The 22,764-nt window shown below is 33.3% G+C and overlaps 1 protein-coding gene and 1 long non-coding RNA gene across 4 annotated transcripts in view; one reads left to right on the top strand and one right to left on the bottom strand.

Annotated features, from left to right (window-relative positions):
- LOC118439818 (uncharacterized) overlaps positions 1-22,278 on the bottom strand; it is a 41,053-nt gene extending 18,775 nt beyond the window's left edge. Inside the window, exons 1-2 of one of the 3 annotated variants that reach the window (XM_035862013.2) lie at positions 22,068-22,278; positions 21,582-21,679 (exon numbers count right to left, since the gene is read on the bottom strand). In XM_035862013.2, coding sequence (XP_035717906.1) covers positions 21,582-21,597 — 16 coding nt within the window. In that variant the 5' untranslated portion in view covers positions 21,598-21,679; positions 22,068-22,278. Of the gene's footprint in view, positions 1-1,727; positions 1,936-1,967; positions 3,047-21,581; positions 21,680-22,067 lie in introns of those variants that run through there. The other 2 variants (XM_035862012.2, XM_035862011.2) reach the window with 2 other exon arrangements.
- On the top strand, positions 3,215-5,388 carry LOC118439819 (uncharacterized). The gene is made up of 3 exons (XR_004837661.2): positions 3,215-4,024; positions 4,251-4,354; positions 4,684-5,388. It is a non-coding gene; the product is annotated as an uncharacterized LOC118439819 (long non-coding RNA).
- Positions 22,279-22,764: the final 486 nt, after the last annotated feature.

Here is a 22,764-nt window from a genome sequence, read left to right as displayed (position 1 = left end):
GAGGGGAAGTAAACAAGTCGACGAACCGGACATTTTCGTATCTTCTCAGTCTCTCCTCGGAAGTCGTTTTTCTCCAAACCTACATACAACGTATTATCCTTAATTTTTAACTTTATTTAATATATATATATATATATATATATATATATATATATCGTTGAGTTATTAAAAAATATTCCACGATTTGTTACATTGCATCCAATATAGTTTTAATCCTTTTGCGATCCAATGTCGACTCCAACTCGAGATCACGTCTCGCTCAAGCAAGTTATATGTCTCTAATCACTTTGCAAATATTTCATACAAATTTTATATGTAAATGAATATGTTGTTGTATTAGTTATTAAATTCTAAAATATTGGAACAACGGCAAATTACTTAACAATAAGCGATAGTGGAAAGCACAATACGAATAGATGAAAATAACTTGGACCGCAAATATTTTAACGTCATTTCGAAACAAAAAGATATCTATGGGAAAATATCTATTTTGTAGGACATAAGAAGAACCCATGATGTTTGAATAAATGGAAAAATATACGATATGAGGACGAAAAATTTTCTGTAAATATACATACCTACATACGTTCTTCTCAAGATAGAATATAACTCGGAACCTTTCACCGGTATTAGTAGTACGCGAGTAAAGTCGTCGCTCCATTCTCGTTTACTCTCGCTTATTCAACAACGGGATCGTGGGCTCGTTGGATCGCTCGTTTCATTGATAGCCCTGGTGCGCGAGCACGACCATGACTCGAACGTCAATTACGCCTCGCATTTACGATAATCATTTGTCCACGTGGACGAGATGAGTTATAATTATCTGGTCGTGAAATTTAGTCAGGTTCTTTCGCCGTTCCTTACGTTGAGAAAATATATATATATTCGTATATCTCTTTCAGTGATTGCTCCGACGTTCGCGTACCACGTGTATTTCTCTCCCCCCTCCTTTCTCTCTCTTTCTTTGATCTGTTTCTTCTCTCACGAGAAACACGATGTCGACCGGGAATGCGGACGGCTTCGCCGTTTTATCGTGCGCGCATACATAACTCTTCCTTGCGCAATCGAACAAAATGCCTGCCAAATTTTATTTCCAATCAGAATGCTTCATTTTTATTCCAAAGACTGTTGTTCCGCGAGTTTGTTTGACATTCGGTCACAAGCCACGTGGGTAAGTATATAGAAAATCAAAGAATTTCTTTTGAATCTTTTTCTTTTTTGTTTACAGCTAGAAGTCGAGTGTTGTTTTTAACAAATAAGAACGTTTGCCCTCGTTTTATCATTGACGATGAAATTGTGAACAAAAAAGAAAAAAAAAGGGAAAAAAAAAAAGGAAAAAAGTATATTACATACATAAAACGAATGGAAAAAGTGAAAAGAACAAAATGGCGATGAGATAACGAGGAGAATGGAAGAACGAAGAGCGAAAATTTGAAAAGTTGACCATGCGACTTCGATGAGACTCCTGCGGTTTTCTCCGGTAAAAGAAGAGAGAAAGAAGAGATATTCTTCGTCGGAAGAACGATGAAGGGGAAGAACGAACGACAAATCCCACGGACCAGCCCGGCCTGGCAAACAATGACGAGAGTGACAGCTGCAAGAGCACAAGACGGGACCTTTCCCCTTTCTCTCTCCCTCCCTCTCTCTCTCTCTCTCGCACGCCTTGATCGCCGTTTTTGTTGCTTTCGCTCTCTTTCTCCCTCTCCCCTTTTCTCTCTTCTCCTTACCTGGCGAAAGTGCGTTCGTAGCAGCGTTCGCGGTTACCGCCGACTGTGAAAATGACGGGGACTCATCGTCGTCTCGAGACATCGTCGTCAATGAGTGATTTCGATCAACTGAACGAGCGTGACGTCGATGACGATGATGATTTCGATGATGATGATGATGATGATGATGATGATGATGATGATGACGATGCTGATAACGTTGTAATTGTTGCGAATCTTGTTGCTGTTGTTGATGCATACCTGTCCTATCGCCGTTCATTCTCTCCTCCAGATGCAGCGCAGCGGGTGGTAGCATCGCTTCCTCCTCCAACGTGCCGGAGCTCCTTCGAAAAAGTTTCCCCTTCTCGAGGTGTCCTCTCTTTTTCTTGTGCTTTGTTATAATACGGAAAAAAAAAAAGAAAAAAGAGACCCGACAAGGTGGTGGTGGTAGTAACGCGACTAATGGCAAAGATAACGAATTTGTGTCGTACTACGACGGACAACATGCAAAAACAACGGCAAGACGATTATTATGCGCACGTTTTATGGAGAACGAGGGATGATATGGTGTCATGCGTATAGTAACGCACGTGTGAAACGAGTACACACTGGAATGCGAGGAATTATATACAAAACACGCCTTCCTCTTCAAAAGAATCTCCCAGTGTCACTTTTAATCCTCTTCGATGTTAACGTAAAGAAAAAAAAAAAAGAAACGCACTTGCTTGCGAAACCTTTTTCTTTTTCTTTTCTTCTCTCACGTTCGATTGATCCACGACAAATTTAACGTCTTTCCAAAATCACCCCAGGTATCGTTGCACACGTATCAAACTTATCATTGGTCTTGGACGATAGCAACGAGTTGTCAACGATGATAAAGTCGGTTGCCTGTACGTCGTCGACGACGACGCGTTTCGGCGTTGTTTTAGCTTCTGAGGTGACTGCATTTGATGGATCTGAAACTGTGTTCGTATTCTATTTTTCTTCCACTCCTTCCTCTTTACCTTCCTTTTTTCTTTGTCGAATGTCTTCCGATCACACACACTGACGGCACTATTTTCCAAACGCTTCGTAACAGAGCATTAACTGTCTATCTATATCTCTCTTTCTCTCTCTCTCTCTCTCTTCTTCTTTCTCGCATTCGCTTATCTTTTTGCTACTTTGATAAAACTCGAAATGTCTTACGTAGTAGTTGTCCTTCAAAAATATTATCGACAGGACGACGGCAGAATAGTATAATCGCGGCAATTTTTTTTTAAGATATCAAAGAGAGAAAAAAAAGAAAGAATCGAACAATATTAACGCGTATTGTCTCCTACGGGCCATTGTTTATACGAAGGAGAAAGGAACGCATAGAAGGAAAACAAAAAAAAAAAAAAAAGAAGAAAACCACCGGGATCTGTAAACTATGACGTTTCACGCTACGAGCGATCCCTTCTCCTTCTACAAAGATCGAGACGCGACTGAACACGTCACACCGCGCCGACGCCGGCTTGACAGAAGGCCTCCCTAACGGTAGACCGGGACGCTGGAGTTTTTTGCTTTCGTTAAGTTCTCTCCCCTCTCTTGCCTCCGCTATCCCTACCATTGACGCAATCAAATATCCCCACTCCTTGCTCCTACTGGCGCCACATTCGACGCTTCCCCCACTAATGACCGCCAGTTGGCGGGAAAACGTATCCCGTGACAGCTGCTACGTACGAGTGAGAGGCCGAGTAGAGGCTCGGTCCACATCGGCTCCTTCTGATTCTTCTCGACTCTCTCTGCCTCTCTCCCTCCTCTTTTTTTTCTAACCCGCGCGTCTTTTCGTGACAGTCTTCCTTCCTTCTTTATCGAGTTTCTAAACTACATCATATTCTCTCTCTCTCTCTCACCCCCACTCTCATTCATTCACTCACTCTTTTATTGTACGAACTTTTTTTCGTTCTGTTCGATGTCTGTACTCTCCATAAGGAAGGTTCAACCTAACATAGTTTTTTATAGAATATCCTTAATGTACCTGTACCTGCTTCTCTCTGCGATTCCATTGACGCTCAAGAGACACAAAAAAGATGGCGGCGTTTGAAACTTTTATTTCCCGCGCTTTCTTCTATATGTAATAAAATCTTTCACTGTGTTTCTTCAAGAGAGACGACGTCGTCTGAAGGAAGAACAATGTTTTCCCTCACTTTTTTTAATGACTTTTTATTCTTAAATGAAACGACGATAGCAAAGATCAATTAAATGATCATTCAATTGAATGAACAGAAACGAAAGAATCTAAATAGAACAATGAAAAGGAGACATTATTTCTCCATTTTTCTATTATACATATATAGGTACGTTAAGGTGATTCGTAAGAAAATCATTTTGTTAAGTTAGGAGATATCCCGATTCTTTGTGCATTTAGTTTCCATGTATTATATGATTTTTTGATAGGTTCGGAAAAAAGAAATAAAAAAAAAAAAAAAACGAAGAAGTTGGGTTATGCATAAAGAAATATCGAATACCTTTTAGAGTAATTTCAACGAAACGAAAAAGTCCTCTTTAAATTTTGTCGCTTAGGTTTATCGAAAAGTGATTATTCGAGGACATCCGCTGCGAGACTAGAGGAACCCGAGTTGGATGTAAATCTAACGCAAATATCTTCTCTCGATTCACGAGGCGAGGTAATGAGATTTCCGGTTGAACGAACGATACGCCTTATCTTTAACGTTACTAGTCTTATTGGATAAGCGTCTTACAAGTGCGCAAGTAATGGTATATAACGCGGTAACAGTTTAACAAACAGTTAACAAACTCGGTTGTTCAGGAATCAAGAAGAATTTTATTTCATAATTATGAAAGAAATCGAAATACTGGAAAATGAGATTGTTTTTTTTCCTTTCTTTTTTTAATAGGAAGAAGAAACAAATCGTATAAATATATAATTTCAAAAAGATCCATTTTTTTTTAGAGCTTTGACCATAGAAGAAGTTAGTTTAGTTGACAATTTCAGGGCTGACGTTCGATTTCAATAGCAGCAGAGACGGAAGTCGTATGAGAGAGAGGGAAGGAAAGAATGGCAAGCAGCAGCTCATGTGAAGAACTCGTCAACGGTAGCTGACGACGATAGGCAGTTGATACATCGTCGTTGGCTGTCTCTATCAGTAAGAAAGAAGGGAAAGGAGAGGAGAAACAGCAAGTGAAGCGAAAGAGGAGGAGGAGAAGGTGGGAGAATAGGAAGGAGAAGAGGACGCTTCGAAGACGTTGCGCAACTGAGGACTTACATAACTTCGATACGAGCGCCACTCTCTTGCTTTCCCCTCCTCTCCACTCACCCCACTCCTTCTTCGGCTTGTCGAGGTACTTTACGTGCGAACAGCACCCCCACTTCTTACTTTGACGAGCACGCTCTTAAAACACGTGTTAGCCTTGCCAACAGTCCTGCGCTATAAGCTTTCTTTTTCGATTGTCAAAATCTTATTTAATTTTGGACATATTTTACTTATCCATATCCTTTCAAAATAATGATGAAAATTTTAAAAAGATTCGTGAAGATGATTAGATTAAGATCTATATAGATATTTTTCGGAAATAAAAAGAAACACACATAGAAAAAAAAAATAGAAAACGCGCGAACATTTAGAAAATCAACTAGAATAACAATATCACGTGCTTGTTACCGTTCGACCGATAGTACAAATATCAATGAGAAAGATAAGAGAGCTTGACACATTTCTTTTTATAAAGTTTTAATAAAGAAATCGTTAATTGCATAATTGAATATTTTTTATTTGTTTTTCTCGACGAGTACTCTAATTACCGTTCTCGACACGCTAATCTGTTATTCTACGTATGCCGTTCATTCATACATCGATTGTATGATGAAATAGCGACCATATGATACGCTCGTGTGATCCTTAAGACTTCATACGGTTTTATTCGTAATGTCAGCAGCAAAAGAAGCAAACAGGTGCCAACTGGTGTCACCACAAGTCATACTTCTTCTTTTTCTTTTCTTTGCACGCATAACGATCTGTGAGAAATTAAAAGAAAAACAGAAAAAAAAAAAAAAAAAAAAGAAAAGAATTAGATACCAAGAGGAGCGAGTATTCCATTCCTTTCTCGTTGTTACGTAAAGTCAACCATATCTGCCTCTTTATCTTTGTCTTTCTCGCACTTTTAGCTTTAGGTGAGGAAGAGAGAAAACGCGTGTGCTCCGACACTTTCGATTTATGAATGAATCGTGTACCATACATGCGTGTACATGCAAGCGCGTAAGAATTGGCCGGGTTCGCTAGCATTTAACGAGCAACAAGTCGTGCTCGAGTGAACGCGTATATGACGAAGACGACAAGGAGGACGTGTGTCCACCTTCTTCCGTTTTGTCAACCAACACACGCTTCTAGACAATCGATATTATTGCATAACGTGCTTTCAAATGAATTGAGATTCTATCGAAATGAATGTAAAGGTTATTGTTAAGATCGTAATACAAGTTTTTCAACAATATTATAACAATCATTGGATATTTGTCTGTTTGATAATTTTTATAAATTTTTAATGATTATAGAAAAGAAAAGATAAAGGAGGAAAATTAAAAGGAAATTAATAATCCATTCTTGTCCTAACTATAAAAATAGATGTATAAATAGAAACGAATGTAGTACATTGTTCCCCGAGTTAAATGGATACAAAAAAATTTTACTTTTGTTAAATCCGATGGATGTCAAATTTTCTTCTTCTTCTTCGAAATACAAAGAAGATATATTTTGATATTATTCATTGGTAAAATTTAGAAGTCAATTATATTTTGAACGAAGCGTTTACGGGGATACTTCGAAAAAAAAAAAAAAAAAAAAAAAAAAAAAAATATTGTTTCTTGCTTTTGATGCCCTAAATTCATATTTTAAGTTTGGCCATTTAATCCAGGGTACATCCTGTATAATAATTATCGACATATATTTTTTAATTCGAAAAAAAAAAAAAAAAAAATTGTTTTTTTTTTCCTAGATATGTACTTTTACTCTTAAACGAGGAATTTACATTCAAGCAGAATCATCAGAGAAGTTTGCCTGTAATATCGTAACTACGAATATCCTTGGATCGCGTTTCGTTGAGTAAGCAGTAGAAGTGATCCCATTGCCGATAGAAATAACGTGTGTATATATACATGTGTGTGTGTGTGTGTATGTGTGTGCATGCGTATGTTTATATAGATGCTTTCATTTGAATGCACGTAAAACTTCTATTTTTGATGGACATATATTTTTCCGTATTGCTGCTCTTTTATTAAATCACATTTCTATGATTTAAGAACAAAATAAAAGGAAGTAGTCAAGAAAAATCACAATACAACGGCAACAATTATGACGATGATAATAATCATTAATTGATCAAATAAAAAATATCTAGTCGTTCGAGCTATATCCGTTGACATTTTTCAATATTTTCATCCTACTTGCATTATCTTTGAACTGGTTGTTATTGCCAACGATATAATTCGATATTATAAAATGCGACTTTTTATACGAACGATACGACAGATAACCCTTTCGACGTAAGTCAACGAGCAAGCATATGAGAAGCCAATATTCGACGTTTAATAGTTGGGCCACGCGAGAATATTATTCATATATATGCGCATTCTCCCTGATAATGGACAAACATATATATATATATATATATATATATATATATATATATATATATATATGCGTATAGTTATATAGCTGTGATGGTATAAACTATTAAGTGGAAGAAAAAAAAAAAAAATAAAAAAAGAAAAGAAAAGAAAAGTTCGCACGAGGAAAAAGCAAATTCATATCGAACAACTACGGCGTCGATGCCGACGTCAACGAGTCCGTTTTACGATTTGACAGTTCCCGGACTTATTTTTGACGTAATACGACTGTTCGAAGTTCTTCCATAATCACAAACAGAAGAGGTTTTTATTTATCTTATCGCCTTGACGGTTATATCGGGAGTCATATATTCATTTTACTTTAACGCGTCGCGAGAACGGTCCCACAGGTATATGCTTCTATCCGCCTATCTTCTCTCTCTCCTCTCTCTCTCTCTCTCTCTCTCTCTCTCTTTCTCTCTCTCTTTCTCTCAACAAGAAAGAGAACTCTTGTCGAAAGAGAGCGAAAGAGAGGAAAAGAAATAGAGATAAGAACGCCCGCATCCAGTTGTCAGAGGAACACAGATAGCTTCTTCGTTCCAGTCGCTTTATTTTTTCTTAGCACCCCTTTAAACTTTATAATCGCCTAATATGAATTTTAACGATAGCGTGAATCATGATAACGTGATAACACACGTATATCACAGTTACAAGTTTATCTTTGGTATGTAATATCTGCGAGTAGATTTTTCACTGAACATACTTTCCATAATAATCTATTATTCTCTTTGGCTAAGACATATATCTTTCTACAGATATAATTGTTCAAATTTATATATGTAATATACACAGGATCAAAAGTATTAATTCAAAATACTTTCACTGTCAAGAATATCGAAGATAAATTTGTAGATTATGATTCAGCCAAATCTTACACGTTTGGATATATTAAAAACAGTAAATTATTAGAAAAAATACAAAGCAGCAATATATCTTTTGAAATATTTCCAAGTCTTGAAAAATATTTTGAAAAAATAATTTTTAAGATAAAAAAATTTATGATTATGATATATGGATGAGTAATGATAGTTGGACAAAATAATAATGTTATACAATAGACAAAAATAGTCCATAATAATCTAGTTTATTTTAATGACCAAAATAAATCGATAAGTAAACAGTTTATCATTATGTAAATAAAATATTTTGTTATATTTATAAATATCGAACAAAATAACAATGTTAATTGAATTATTTGAATATGAATTTTTCAAAATAATGGACAATCTTGACATTAATCAACCATTCTAAGACCGGTTTTAGAAGTACTTAATTTTAAACGGGATACCGTTATAACTATTATAGTAACGTCCGAGTGAAAATCTTCTTATTTTAACTTTCTCTTTCTTTTTCATTTTTGGTCAATATACCTGAAAATAGTAAGTACAGAGAACATGTTTCTTATTTCTAATACTCGTCGTAGTTAGTAGTATATCCTAAGGGTAAGAATTCCATTCGTTCACAGCATGCAACAGGAACATGGTTACCGGTTGTTGGAGATGGTAGGTTCCTAAGAAGAACAAAACTAAATGCATGTGCTCATTGTAAGCCGTGTCACTGTGTAAATGGGAAGTCGAGAGGTTAAGAAAATAATAGTCAAACTCTCTCTCCTTTTCTATTTTTCTTTCTTTACTTATTTCTTTGTCTTTAAAGTATTGGCTCGTAAATCACGTCGAATGAAAAGAGAGGAAAAAGATTTAAAAGAAGCTGCGTGAATAAGGACGAAATTAACTTCGACTTTCATTTCTTTTTATTTCCTCTCTTTTTGTATTTTTATTTGTTGTATTAAATCGATCATAGATCAAATATTATCAAACATTCACTCTTAAATCATAACGTTTACCTCGTTTCTTCTTTCATTTATTATATATATAATATAATATAATATATATATATATATATATATATATATATATATATATATAAAAGAGAAAGAAGTAAAAGTGCACGTTTACAATTTTTTTTTTTAAGAAGGTTACGTTGGATCGATCGAAATCGTGTTAAAAAATCTTTAGCACATTTCACACCTTTTCCCCGAGCTCGAACATTAATTGCCTCTTACGTTTAGGTGTTATATCGATGATACGCCGAACAGAACGATTTTAACGTTAATATCATCGAGATTTCGTAGTCGCAGGATCGACTACGATTTTTAGTGTGACATTTGTGAAGTGTAAAACAAGTTCTACGTATTTGTTTATTTATAACGATTTTAATAAATCTCAAGAAACAAGTTGACTTACTAAGTTAGCCCGATCAAGGATCGAGGAACGCAAGAAGACAGAAGTCCTCGGTTCGTTGATCCAAGTTCGACTCATCGGAGCTCGAGAGCTTGATCTAAGTTTAGTGTAACGCTTGTAAGAGGGACCAATTCGGCGTACCGTTCGTTTTTCATCGTCGGTAACCACGACCTGCATTACGTTCTATACGAGATACATATAAGACAACACCGTAAACGAAAATAGCTTTTCGTATACACAGATGCTTTGCTCTTTGCGAAAAGCTCCGCGAACACTTGACGCCTTTCTCTCGATGACAAGTCCTACCTAATGAAACGAATTAACCGTCATCCATCATCTTTTCGAACGTGACACAGTAGTATTATAGCGAAATCTTGTCACTTTTATAGTAATATGATGAATTTTGTCCGGTTGATATAGATTTTAAGATATTGTTGATTATATTTAAAAAAAATTTTATAATTTATACATATTTATTATAGTAATGTTCACAAATATGATGTACATATATATATACACACTCACATATATATATATATATGATATATACATACACATTCAATATGTATAATAAATTTGATTAATTTTGATAGCTAATAAATCGTTAAGATATAAGATCCGATTATTTATAACGTATGTAAAATATCTATTCTATCGAAAGTAATATTTCAAAAATCAACTATCCTACAATTATCTAATTAATCATCAAATTAATAAACGAATGAGTTTGAGTAAATCTACAAGGCTTAACAAGCATCTACCGAATAGCAAAACCATAACAGATAAAAATAATAATTATACTATGATGTGAATAACCATGGACTTTATCCTACAGATAAGATTTTCACGCTTAACTAGACCACCGTGCAAGCGATTAGTAGTCCATCTCTAAATGATTCGCGTAAATCCGCTAGACTCGTTCGATAGTTTGAACAAATCGTTAAGAGCAAAGCAAGGGTTTGCATTTTTCGTTAGCACGTCTTCGAGCGAGAGCGATTTCTTTTTCTGTTTAAACAATTCTTCTTCTCTTAGAATTGTATCCTTGTATTAAGAAAGAATGACTTGTTCATATTTCACTATAATAAAATAATCTATTACTGAACTAATTTTATTTTATTCAAAAATAACGACTCAGTCAATTTCGATACTTTTATCAAAAATCTGAATTTAATTTTTAGGCAATTTCGAATATTTTACCTATATTTTGTATTCTTGAAAACATTGTTCTATTGGTAGATTAATAAATGATATATGGAATAACCTTTTATGTTAATTATTTTAATAATTACAATATTAAAAAATGCATCGAAAATAAATGAGCAGTATGATTTTTTTTTTAGTCAATTGTTTTACTATCGCTAGCATATCGAATTACTCATTACTACCTATGTATTATAGTTTAAGCAACTATCTATTAGCAACGGAATACAATAATAATCTCAAGGCGATCTTTATAAAAAAGATTGTCAACTTCAGACGTTGATAAGCGTGTTAAAATTCTATCTAGAATTCCTCTTCCCGATAAAGTTTATCTTCTGGCTCCTTAGAGCGTTAATCTCCCACGAAAAGATATGGTTGATAGTAAGGTTGTGAGGGAAGGAAACATAAGTAATATCGTTATGGATAACCCGAACGACCCGTTTTTTAACATCGACGAAAATGGAGAGAAATTCGTGAGAGTTTCATAATGTCCAACAATTTCGAAAACTTAACGAACGCGCGAAACACGATTTTAAAACTTGGTTGCCGCGAGCAATACGATAATCACATACATACATAATATGTACGACGCGTCTGGCCATTTGAACCATGATGACATTAGTAAGCACTATCAAACGTTGAAACGGTAAAAAAATCTGATTTCATCAGACTGTCACATTTGAGATTAAAATTCCTTGAGAAAGATTCTCTAAGGGGGCGGAAAGAAGATTTAAAAAAAAAGAAAAAAAAAAAGAAAAAAAAAGAAAAAAAAAGAAAAAAAAAAAATATTCAATATCTTGGATGAGTTACAATATTAACAGAAAATTGCAAATTCATTATAATGTATATCCTGAGAACATCGTTGTAAAATTCATAGACATCTTTTTTTTTCGTAATAATAAGAGAAGAGAAATATGATAAATTCTGTGATAGATATCTGATAAGAGAAAAGCGTGATATTTCTAAAGTTACACATTAGCGACATTAGAATCTTTCAATATTACTATCAACGTGATATCTTTGAGAATGCAATATAAATAAGATATCATTTAAACAAATATTTTCCTTTGTCCGATAATTACGTCAAATTCGAACAAGATGTAGATCAATTTTGAGAATATATCTATATGTATTCATATATGTATATCAAAATGTGTATGTATCGAAATATCTATATGAAATATATATATATATATATATATATATATATATATATATATATATATATCGAAAGAAACCATCGATTATCTTCTATCAGCAGATAATTTTGAAGGATTCGACAATGGATGCCAGGTAAAATTTTCGTTTCATTTTCTGTAAGAAGGATCGCTATAAAGATGTCATTCAAGTCGAAACGGAGAACCATTTAAGATGTCAAAATGACGTCTGGGCATTCCACATAGGTCAGAAACGGTTTTAGCTGCGGCCTTTAAGCCGAACTTACATTGCAATCTTTGAGTTCTCAGTCTCTCTCAGTCTCTTTCAGTCTCTTTCAGTCTCTCTCAGTCTCCCCCTCCCCCCTCTCTCTCTCATTACAATCATGGATATGGTAATAGAAAAGATTTGAAAATCGAAAAAAGATCGATCAATTTTTGTCAAAAATAATTTTTGAATTCTGTAAAAATTATCAACAATTATTTTCTAATACCTTACCTTTACTCAAGTTAGCAATCTCATTAAGAGTATCGTTATCATTGATAGTAGCTGATACGAGCGAGATACGTGGAAAACAGGTTAAAACAACTAATCCGAATATAGTTAATTTTCGTTGAATAAATTGGATTGAAAGCACTTATGAGTCGATACGATCTACAAGTTACCATGTTAATTCTTGTATGCGATATAGTCAAATATGAAATATGTTTTAAATTGTTATTCACGATTATACAACTACTTATTTTTAAATGTCTTTTTTGTTTTGTTTTAAATCTGCATTCTTTTTATTTCTTCATCTTTCAAGAATATTTATATTTTTTTTATTATTTTCCCGTAATTGGAATAAATTTGTCATGTTTCGCATGGTAATTATACTGTAATTTTTAAAATAAATGTAAGGATTCGATGAAACACAAAGATAAAGGAGGCGACTCTTGGGGTATGAAAACGCTTTTCTATTTTGCAATGTAAGAAAGACGAGTGACATGTTGGCATCCGAACACTCGTACATTCGTTCGAAACCACCTACACGTTCGCGTTCGGTCAGTATCGCATTTGACGTTTCACCTTCGTTTATTTCAATCGGGGCTATTAGTCTTACGTTACCAAATGAATCACTCTCAATCTGGACCATCTAAGAGAACACGGTGTGATCCTTTATAACGCCATGTAATTTATGTTACACATTATATATCTATCTATATATATATATATAATATCTATCTAAATATATATCTATATTTTTTTAATTATAATCTGGTTTAACATATTATTGTTGTACTATTTTTTTTATAATTTCACTAAAAAAATTAAAAATAATATAAATATATAATATAATATAATATACATATACACATCTATAATATATAGTATAATTATTATTATATATATATAAAATATATTACTAAATTAATAAAGATTTATAATTATAAATAAAATAATATAATATGTATAATTATATATAAAAAGTACATTCCTATATAAATAATATAGAAATATATTGTAACTTTTACCATAGTTAGAAATGGTAAATTAATTATTAGTTCATATCTGTAATTTAATGTTTGGAAGTTTCATACTATATAACTTTTGTTTTAGATAAGAGAAACAAAATTAGGTTATAGAAGGTTAATCGATGTGTGAAAATAATTAGGAATGATTAACTTAGTTTAAAGATTTGTGATATGAAACGGAGAGTGGATATCCACAATGTTTTGTTAAAAAGGCAAAACAGAAAAGATTTCAAAGCTCTGACGATAAATGTGATAGGGTGCAAACAAGGCACAGAAAAGCCGGTTAATTTGAAGACTATGCGGAAGCTCGACTCGTCTCGACTATTTTAGATCAAGTGCCAAGAACATCTCGTCAGGATGTCTCGAATCGAACACGTTTACTTTAACGTCAGTGCCGCGAACACGATTATTATCGTAGATCAACTTGAAAAAAGTCATGTCGAGTGATAAATTGTATTTATCGTTAATGTATTGACGATTGATGGAGTTCTATACAATATATAAAAATCAGTATGCACGACTAATATTATTAATAATTTTATTAAATATAAAGTTATGAGTCACATAATTGTTTTAAGTTGAACTAAAAAAATTGAACGCTGACTATCGATATTCCTACTGTTCATTAGGCTTTTTTATACATATATATATATATATATATATATATATATATATATATATATATATATATATACATGCATACACACGCATGCGCGTGCGAACGCGCACGTATATAAATTCATGTTCTTAATGTCTATTTTGTTTTTACTTATGTTTCGTAATACTATAATAAATCTCTTGTGTTATTATGTGTGTGTGTGTGTGTGTTTATATATATATATATATATATATATATATATGCATATATAAAATAAATTTTCGTTTGAGAGATGAGTGCGAAACCAACAGAGAGATGCATAGATCGTTAGAGGTTATCGATTAGCCTACATAATCATGATGAGTTTTTCGCTTAAAAATATTTTCTTACTTAATCACCGTCAGACATATTATTCAAATAGTAAACGTTTTGTCAAATCGTTTTTGAAAATCACTAAATAAAATAATTAAGCTCATGATGAAAATTCGTACATTTACAATGCGATATACAATATATTGTTACGTGTGTGTGTGTGTGTGTGTATAAATAAAAAAAAATATTTTAACGAATAAACAACGTAAACAAAACTATAATAAATGAAAACGAAGAAAATGAATATATTATCTTTTTTTCAAATAAGCCACGTGTCATAACTGTTTATCGTTCGAATGTAAACAATCATGATTTTATCGTTAAAGCAAAATTCTTACGTTTCGATAACCAAAGTGATTTGTGATAGGAGAAAGTTGATGAAAGGAAGAAAAAATATATATACAATCGTAAATACATATGCATAACGATCTCTTTTACGAGGAGAAGGATAGAGATTCGTAGAAACGCTTTATCGCGTTTCCTTTTTAATCAAGTGAACTCAATCGAAACATGGATAAGAACAAGCCCTTTTCCATGAATAGTTTTAGCATATGATCTTGATTTGGTAAAGGTATCGTTCAAGTAAAATACGAATGCATGCCGCGTGATTTAAAAGGTCTATCACTTCGCAAAGATAAAAATATAAGAAATACTAGATAAGCTTGACATTTGTAAATTGACGTAAGACTACTGTATATATGTATTTTCTAAGTACGAGATCAAAGTACGGTATAATAAATATACGATCGTAACGTTAATATATTATAACCAATAAGAGATAAAAAGGAAGAGTAGCTCTCTAAAAACATATTTCGAAATCGTAATGGAGTTTAACGAGAGATTAAAGGTAGAAGAGAAACATTGATATTATTATCAATCTTTACCTCGAGTCATTAAGAAATCAGTGGAGTCGATGATTCCTCAAAGAAGATTTTATCGAGATGTCATCGTATAGCTCCAAAACGGTTAAAAAGAAGAGAAACAGATCTATATATACATATATGTATGACACACGCGATGAAATGTTCGTAAAATCAATCAAATCGAAAAATCTAAGGACGCTTCGATCTCGTCGACATTTTTACATTTCGCGAAAAAAAAAAAAAAAACAATAATTTTATAGACGAATTCTTGATAACTTTCCTTTCATCTAAATCAATTATCCTTAATCGATTAAAGGATCTAGAAAAACAAAAAAGAAGAAAACGGCAAACTTAATCTTTCATTGGTATTATCAACGCGACCTAGTGTATAAAAAAAGAGACCGAGAGGGTGAGGGACAGAGTTTTGTCGGGTCGAAGGCGATGACAGGCGAGTGCCTCTTAACCAACTCTAATATTACGATAAGAAAGATACGATATATAGTGTCTTTGCGATAACCGTAAATCATTTGGATGTTTATTTGCGTCCAACGGCGAAAAGCAAGCTCGTTGCGTTACTCGTATTCTCTTGAGCACAGAAAGATATTTCGCCTATAAGATCCCCTTCACAACTCCCCAACCCTATATACTTTTCCTAATACATGTTTTCTCTCACATTTGACTTTTACTATTTTTTCTTTCTTCATTTCCATTAAAACGAGGCAAAACGATAATAACATTTTACATCCTTTTAATTTTTAACGAATCAATATGTTTATTACGAAAACACGCTATCCTACACATTATTAAATTTTCAATGATTTTCTTCTGATAAACTTATACTTATTAACTAACTTTTACTTTAATGTTTGTTATCGGTTTATAGATTCGGTTCATTATAAAAATCCTTGTACTTAGACGTATTTACAATCATTTTCTCGATTCTAGAAGGACAAGTTACGCGAGTAACCAACAGAGACTATAATGTTGAGTTATAACAAGCAACGTCCGTCGAATTATTCTGCATTATGATAGTCTGAATGCATTCGAGCCACTGCTTCTAACTCTTTATTCCACGAGCATATACATGCATACACACACGCACTCACATAAGCGCGCGTGGCCCGTGCAAAATTAGACGTACTTGGAGCGCCTAGTCATAGTCATAGTGCATAGTCTTTTCTATCGTCTAGTGACTAATCGTCGAAAATTTAATAGAAAGAATCGTTAGATGATGAACTCGAATCACGTTGAAAATATTGTAGATAAATTTCACTGTTCAATATATAACGGTTAAAAAAAGCGAATTTTTTTCCGATAAAGATTATTATTAGCCTAAGTTACACAATACTTTCGCATCTTTGACACGCACAACCACTGGCCAATGACCAGAGCTAGATAACGCGTTCAACGACGACCCAGTTACAAAGACGTTAATTTCGGGCTCTATTCCAAAGTAGATTCCACCAAGTTAGTCTCTATTTTTATATGGGCGGCTTTACCATCGATGGGAAATTGTCATTGACACATCTCGAAAATGACTTTTATAAGAGAGAGAGAAAAAGAGAGAGAGAGAGAGAGAGAGAGAGAGAGAGAGAGAGAGAGAGAGTTTTCTTTACCAACATTAACAGAATTAACAGAATTCAAGTGGCACAAATGTTAAAGTGTGTTATAAGATAATTAGATAGTTCCGGTTCTATCCTGCCTACTAAAGGGATCATTTTGTAATATTATGAATACAATAAAAAACATTCCGGTAACAAAAAAAAAAAAAAAAAAAAAAACAAAAAAAAAAAAAAAAAAAAAAAGTCGATAAATTTACGATACATTCTAAAATCTGACAGATACTATCTAAAAAATAAAATTGTATAAATTTAAAGTACTTATGTATTCGAAAGAAATATTTTTTAAATATCACCACTAAGTATCATTGCAATGACTTAACTATACGCGTTAAATATATATGTATGTGTATGTATGTATGTATGTATATATATATATATAAAAGTATTTGTTAGAAATAGATATACCATTGATAGTTCTCATTGTTATGAAAGTCGCGATAGGTTAAACGAAATAAAAAGGGAAGTTCTTTCTACTAACGATGGTACGAGTGATGTTTCTGAATCTATCTCTCTCCCTCTTGCACGTATGTATGTATATATCTACGTAGTTGAAAAAAACATAAAAGAAAGAACGAGAAGTTAGGATGACAAGTAGATGGACAAGAACGAAAAGTCGAACGAAAAGTCGAACGTAAAGTCAAACACGAAACGAATGCATAAGCTATAACGACCCAATTGCATTCTGATGTTAATCTATCGCGAGCAGCCGTCGATGTGAAACGAGTACAAGTTTCGACGAGTATTTCGTAACAATGGGAGCCTTCCTTCAAAAGGGCAAACAATCGCGTGATAATTAAATGACTCGACTTTATATTATAATCGTCGATCTAAACCACACTTCCTTTACTCCTATTCGTGCCCACTTTGAATTTCATGAGACAGAAGAAAGAGGGAAAGAGAAAAAAAGGGAATATCAAAATATGTCACGTTAGGTCGAAATTGAGTCCCCTTCCAATATATTCCAAATTCAGAAATCCATTGAACCGTTCATTTAAAATTCATTCTGTAGACATAATTTTCTTTTTTATGATTTAAATTTGATTTTCCTTTCTTTTTTTCTTTTTTATTTCTTTTATGTATCCTTTTCTATTCCATATTGTGTTATTACATGAGAATCTTTTATCTCCCTCGCAACGAACATTTAGATTGTAATTTTAATTGCAATTATTAAATGAATAACAAGATGAAAATAATCACTTTAATGTCATTTTACTTACCGTTTTTATCTTACGATATACATAAATCGTTAGCATATATTAATCTAACGCGATCGGCTGATCTATGGTTTACTGAATACTATTATTTAATTCAAGATCTATCTAATCGAGAGATAAAAAGATATTCGTTTTTTAAGTTTGCATCTTGCATATTATAATCTTTCTATCGATTAAATTTATTTTTTGTAAGATATTTTAATGAATAAAAGAAAAACATTCCTGTGAAATCATTTCTAAATGAATTCCTCATAATTTTTACAATTAATATTGGTCTACGAATAAACGTCAAAAAGATTGCTCCTCGGTGGTAAACTTGAAATAATGCATGGTACGTAACCGAATGACAAGAATAACTTCGTGCTATTTGGACTTAACGCGCGCCTCTGTGGCGGCACCTGTTCCCATTATTTCACTTCGACGCCCTCGCGATCTTTGCTACGACTACGATCATCTCATCAATCTTTTCCAATTTTCTTTCGTTAATAAAAATTTTATTTAATTCGTTCAAAATATTTTGTATCTTTTATCTATTTATTTATTTATGATATATACAAATCATTAATTCGGTATATAATTCAGTTCCTCTTTCCTATCTAATTTTAAATACTTCAATTAATTTAAAATATTACTTGATTAAAAATATTTGCTGTTTAGAACGCGGAGAATATATCAATGTGATAATAATGTAATCAATCATGTCGCGAGATATATTAAAATATATTTTATTTTTGCATTAAGCATAAATTCCTTTTATGGTTAATTATTCCTTTTATGGTTACCACGATCTTACGATTTGAACAATTTTGAGAAATGTTATCGTAAATGTAATGATTATGAGTTAGGTAAATAAAAAAAAAATTTTTTTTTAGTTAGAAAATATAGTCGAAGTTTTTTTCTCTGTAAAAAATAAATACGATTGAAAGATTAGACGCGACCTCAGAGCGAAATTTTATCGATGTACGAAAACATCATGAAATAGTTGCAAAACTTTTTGAGATATTGCCAGAAAAGGATTATCTAATTTCAAAGACAATTATCGAATAGTCCCGATATTTTCTTTCTGTATTCTTTCATCTTTTACATAACGAAGGAATAAAGAATTCCCAAGAAAATACAAAATTAAAAAATTTGTAAAATTTTTTAACATTGCACAATTACATTAACGAATAAACCGGGGAGAGATTAAAGGAAAAAAAAAGTATCTTGAAAGAGATGTTTTTTTCCTAAAGATTAAAGCGTGATCGACACGAAGAAGAAAGCATTAATTTCATTATAAACATGTATGTATGTATATTAACTTGAAACGTTTCTTTCAGCATCGTCTTTCAGCATCGAAAGTAATTTGTGAAGCAGGCAAATTTGAAAACCGGATATGCGGTTCAGTCTTGTACGAAGCTTCATTGTGCTACGTATTGTAATTAAAAGACTATAAAATATCGATAAATTAGCGTGATAAAAGGGCGAATACCGAGGTCGATGATACGTAGATCGCTATACAAGTCTATACGTATAGAAATACATATTTTTGTTAAATATAGATATACATATTATAGTATAGGCGTATATACACATAATATAGATTGCTGTCCATGAATACGCTTAGTTGTTAATTGGTTAAGAATTAGTTACGAAGTAATCAGCACGAAGCGACTTGCTGTCCATTTTACTCGACCAGAACGTTCTTCGTTTTATCACCATAAGATATTTCTCTGTGCAATATTTTATGATTGCAATAATTCGTATTCGTAAAAATGATAAAGTTGCAATAAATTAAATGTGGTATTACAACGCATATATATACATATTTCTTTTTCTTTTTTTTTCTTCTTTTAACTTTTTTATTTTTCAATTACGAATTTATCTATATATAATAATATTCCTAATCAAAAAGAATATATTTTATTCTAAATGATGTATCTATTTAATGAATTAAAAATAATATATTCTATTATATTATATATATAATTTAATAATACAATAGAATATATATAAAAGAAAAACAGTAAATTAATGTAAAAGAAGATAAAAGAAAGACAGAGCGTGTTCAAAGCAGTGTAATATTCGCATCCGCCGGAAACGGAATCTACCTCCACGAGGAAAGAAGGAAAAGTCGTTTATTGTAAACGAGAAAGAAGACAAATCGAAGTAAATAATTCTTTTCTCTCTCTCTCTCTCTCTCTCTCTCTCTCTCTCTCTCTCTCTCTCTCTCTCTCTCTCGCTTTTGAACATGTAACCTTTATCGATCTTTCGACATATTATCTATTAAGAGGCACATGTTCAACATGAAAATACGAATAATTCAACAATCGTGTCTGATTTATAACGATATTGTATACACATATTTATAAAGTATATCAATAGAACGGACGAAAGTAATATCCATCGAAAGTCATGCGATAAAGCACGTTTCATTTCCGGCCGAAAAACAGACAACATGGAGCAATCGAAGTAACCTCACTTTTCTCTTTCTCTTTTTCTCGTCGTTGGTTTACTAAGTAAATAACATTCGATATTTTTTATACACGGTGACATCAACTATATTGTCGTTATTATTCAATATATATTGAATATATATATATATATATATATATATATATATATATATATATGAACAACGAAGTCGATAAAATGTCGATGACAAGAGACTAACTCTAACTGTGATAATGTACGAACGATTTAATATAATACGTGGTTTTAATAGAAGGACTTCGTATATCCTCCTTTATAGATCTTTTCATTATCGTAAAAAATAAAAGGAAGTCTTCATTCGTTAAAATAATAAGAGAAAATTTTTAATTGCATTGATCATTGGAGTTTCTTGCTTTCACGAATTTTCGCATTTCGAGATATCACGCAGTAACGCGTTAAGAGAATGAGAGAGAGAGAGAGAGAGAGAGAGAGAGAGAGAGAGAGAGAAAAAGAGAGAGTGAGTGAGTGAGTGAGTGAGTGAGTGAGTGAGTGAGTGAGTGAGTGAGAGAGAGAGAGAGAGAGAGAGAGAGAGAGAGAGAGAGATGGTAGAAGGGACGCCGCGTACAAACTCGCGCGCAATCTTTCTTAAGTGAGAGAAAGAGAGAAGACGGGTTGACAGCCGGCGAAGCACGAAATCCGCTGGTAGAGAGTGCGTGAAAGAAGCAGAATCCTTGGCGATAGTCAAGTGAGCCCCGTGGCGCGCTTACGGAAGGCTTTGCGCGCCACCACGTGTCTGCTCCGCTCGCGCCAGTGGCGTCTGACGCCGGAAATTCGACATTCACATAAAGAGATACACATATAACACGTGCACATATAAACATACACTAATCTTAGACGCAAGTTTTCGCACAAGTCGTTTTCTCGATTCTTATGATTTTCTCGATAGACGATTCTTTTAATTTTTGTTTTTTTCTGTATCTTTCAACACCTTTACGAATTAATTTGTTGAGATATTAAAAAGGAATAAATTCGATTACTTACCGATACGATGATCCATAGCGGGTAGACCGACGTAGATGCAATGTATGCGCGCCAGACCGGAGTGTAGCAGCGACGTTGTTTACACCGTCAAACACGAGCTGTCAAACAGAAGAAAGTGGATTTCGCTTTAGTCGTAAAATGTTAGGAGCAATCTCGTCGATGTCGTTTCCTCGAAGAAGGAAAATAATGAAAAGCACGTAGAAGTATATTATCGTACGTCGTCGATGAAGAGGACGTTGCGATTCCCGCGCTTTGTCGAGCCCACGCCGTTTTTCCCCCCTTTTCTCTCGAGACGAGCGCGCGCGCGGCCCGGTGAGCACGATGTAACGAGGCACGCGTCCACGCCGTCGCAGCCACAAGTCTTTTTTGACCCTTCGGCTATCTTTTTCTTCTATTTAACCTTTTTTTTTTGCTCTCTCGCGAAAACAACAACGACAATAAAGAGAACGAGAACGGCAACGAGAACGAATACGAATATGAACTTACCGGCGTGTGTATCGTTAACGACTTTCGATAGTCACGTTTTTGTTCTTCCTTCCCACCTTATCCTTCTTTCTTTCCTTTTCTTGCGTCTATCCTCTTTGTATAACCAAGAATTCTTTCGCTTCTATCTATGTGCGAACTGTAGAGCGTCAGTCAGATTGACAGTCGGCGCTCGGCGGCGATGACAGACAGGTGCACCTTACCAACACCACCATTACCACCGCCACCACCGCCACCACCGTTTATCCCTTCGATCTTTTCCTCAACTCTCGCCATCTGTTGGTTGCCTGTTACGGCTCTTCTTTCTCTATTTTCCTTCTTTAAGCCCACTTCTTCGTCTGTCAAATTTTTAACTGTTTTATAATTATCGATTTTAATATTTTTCAACTTTTTACGAATTGTTCCTTGTTACGAACTCTTCATTCAAAATAATTTTTTTTTTATATTTGCAATAATCGTTCGTTAAAATATGCATCCGAATGAAATCATATTTGTTCAAAGATTCAAACGTATAAGAAAAATGCGATTCTTAAACGAATGCCTGTAATCATTTGAAATTTTTTCTTTTGTAATCATTAATAATAATTCTTTTTTTCGAAGATAGAACAAATCTTGGTAAAAATGACGTAATGATTATTACATTTACAATTTTTCATTGAATTTCTAGATGAAATAAGTAATATTTTTAATTATGCTTTAG

This window comes from Vespa mandarinia, chromosome 2 (genome assembly GCF_050613455.1).
Source record: "Vespa mandarinia isolate Hongniang chromosome 2, ASM5061345v1, whole genome shotgun sequence".
NCBI lineage: Eukaryota > Metazoa > Arthropoda > Insecta > Hymenoptera > Vespidae > Vespa > Vespa mandarinia.
The sequence above is the reverse complement of the archived record's forward strand: the minus strand, read 5'-3'. Positions and strand labels throughout refer to the sequence as shown.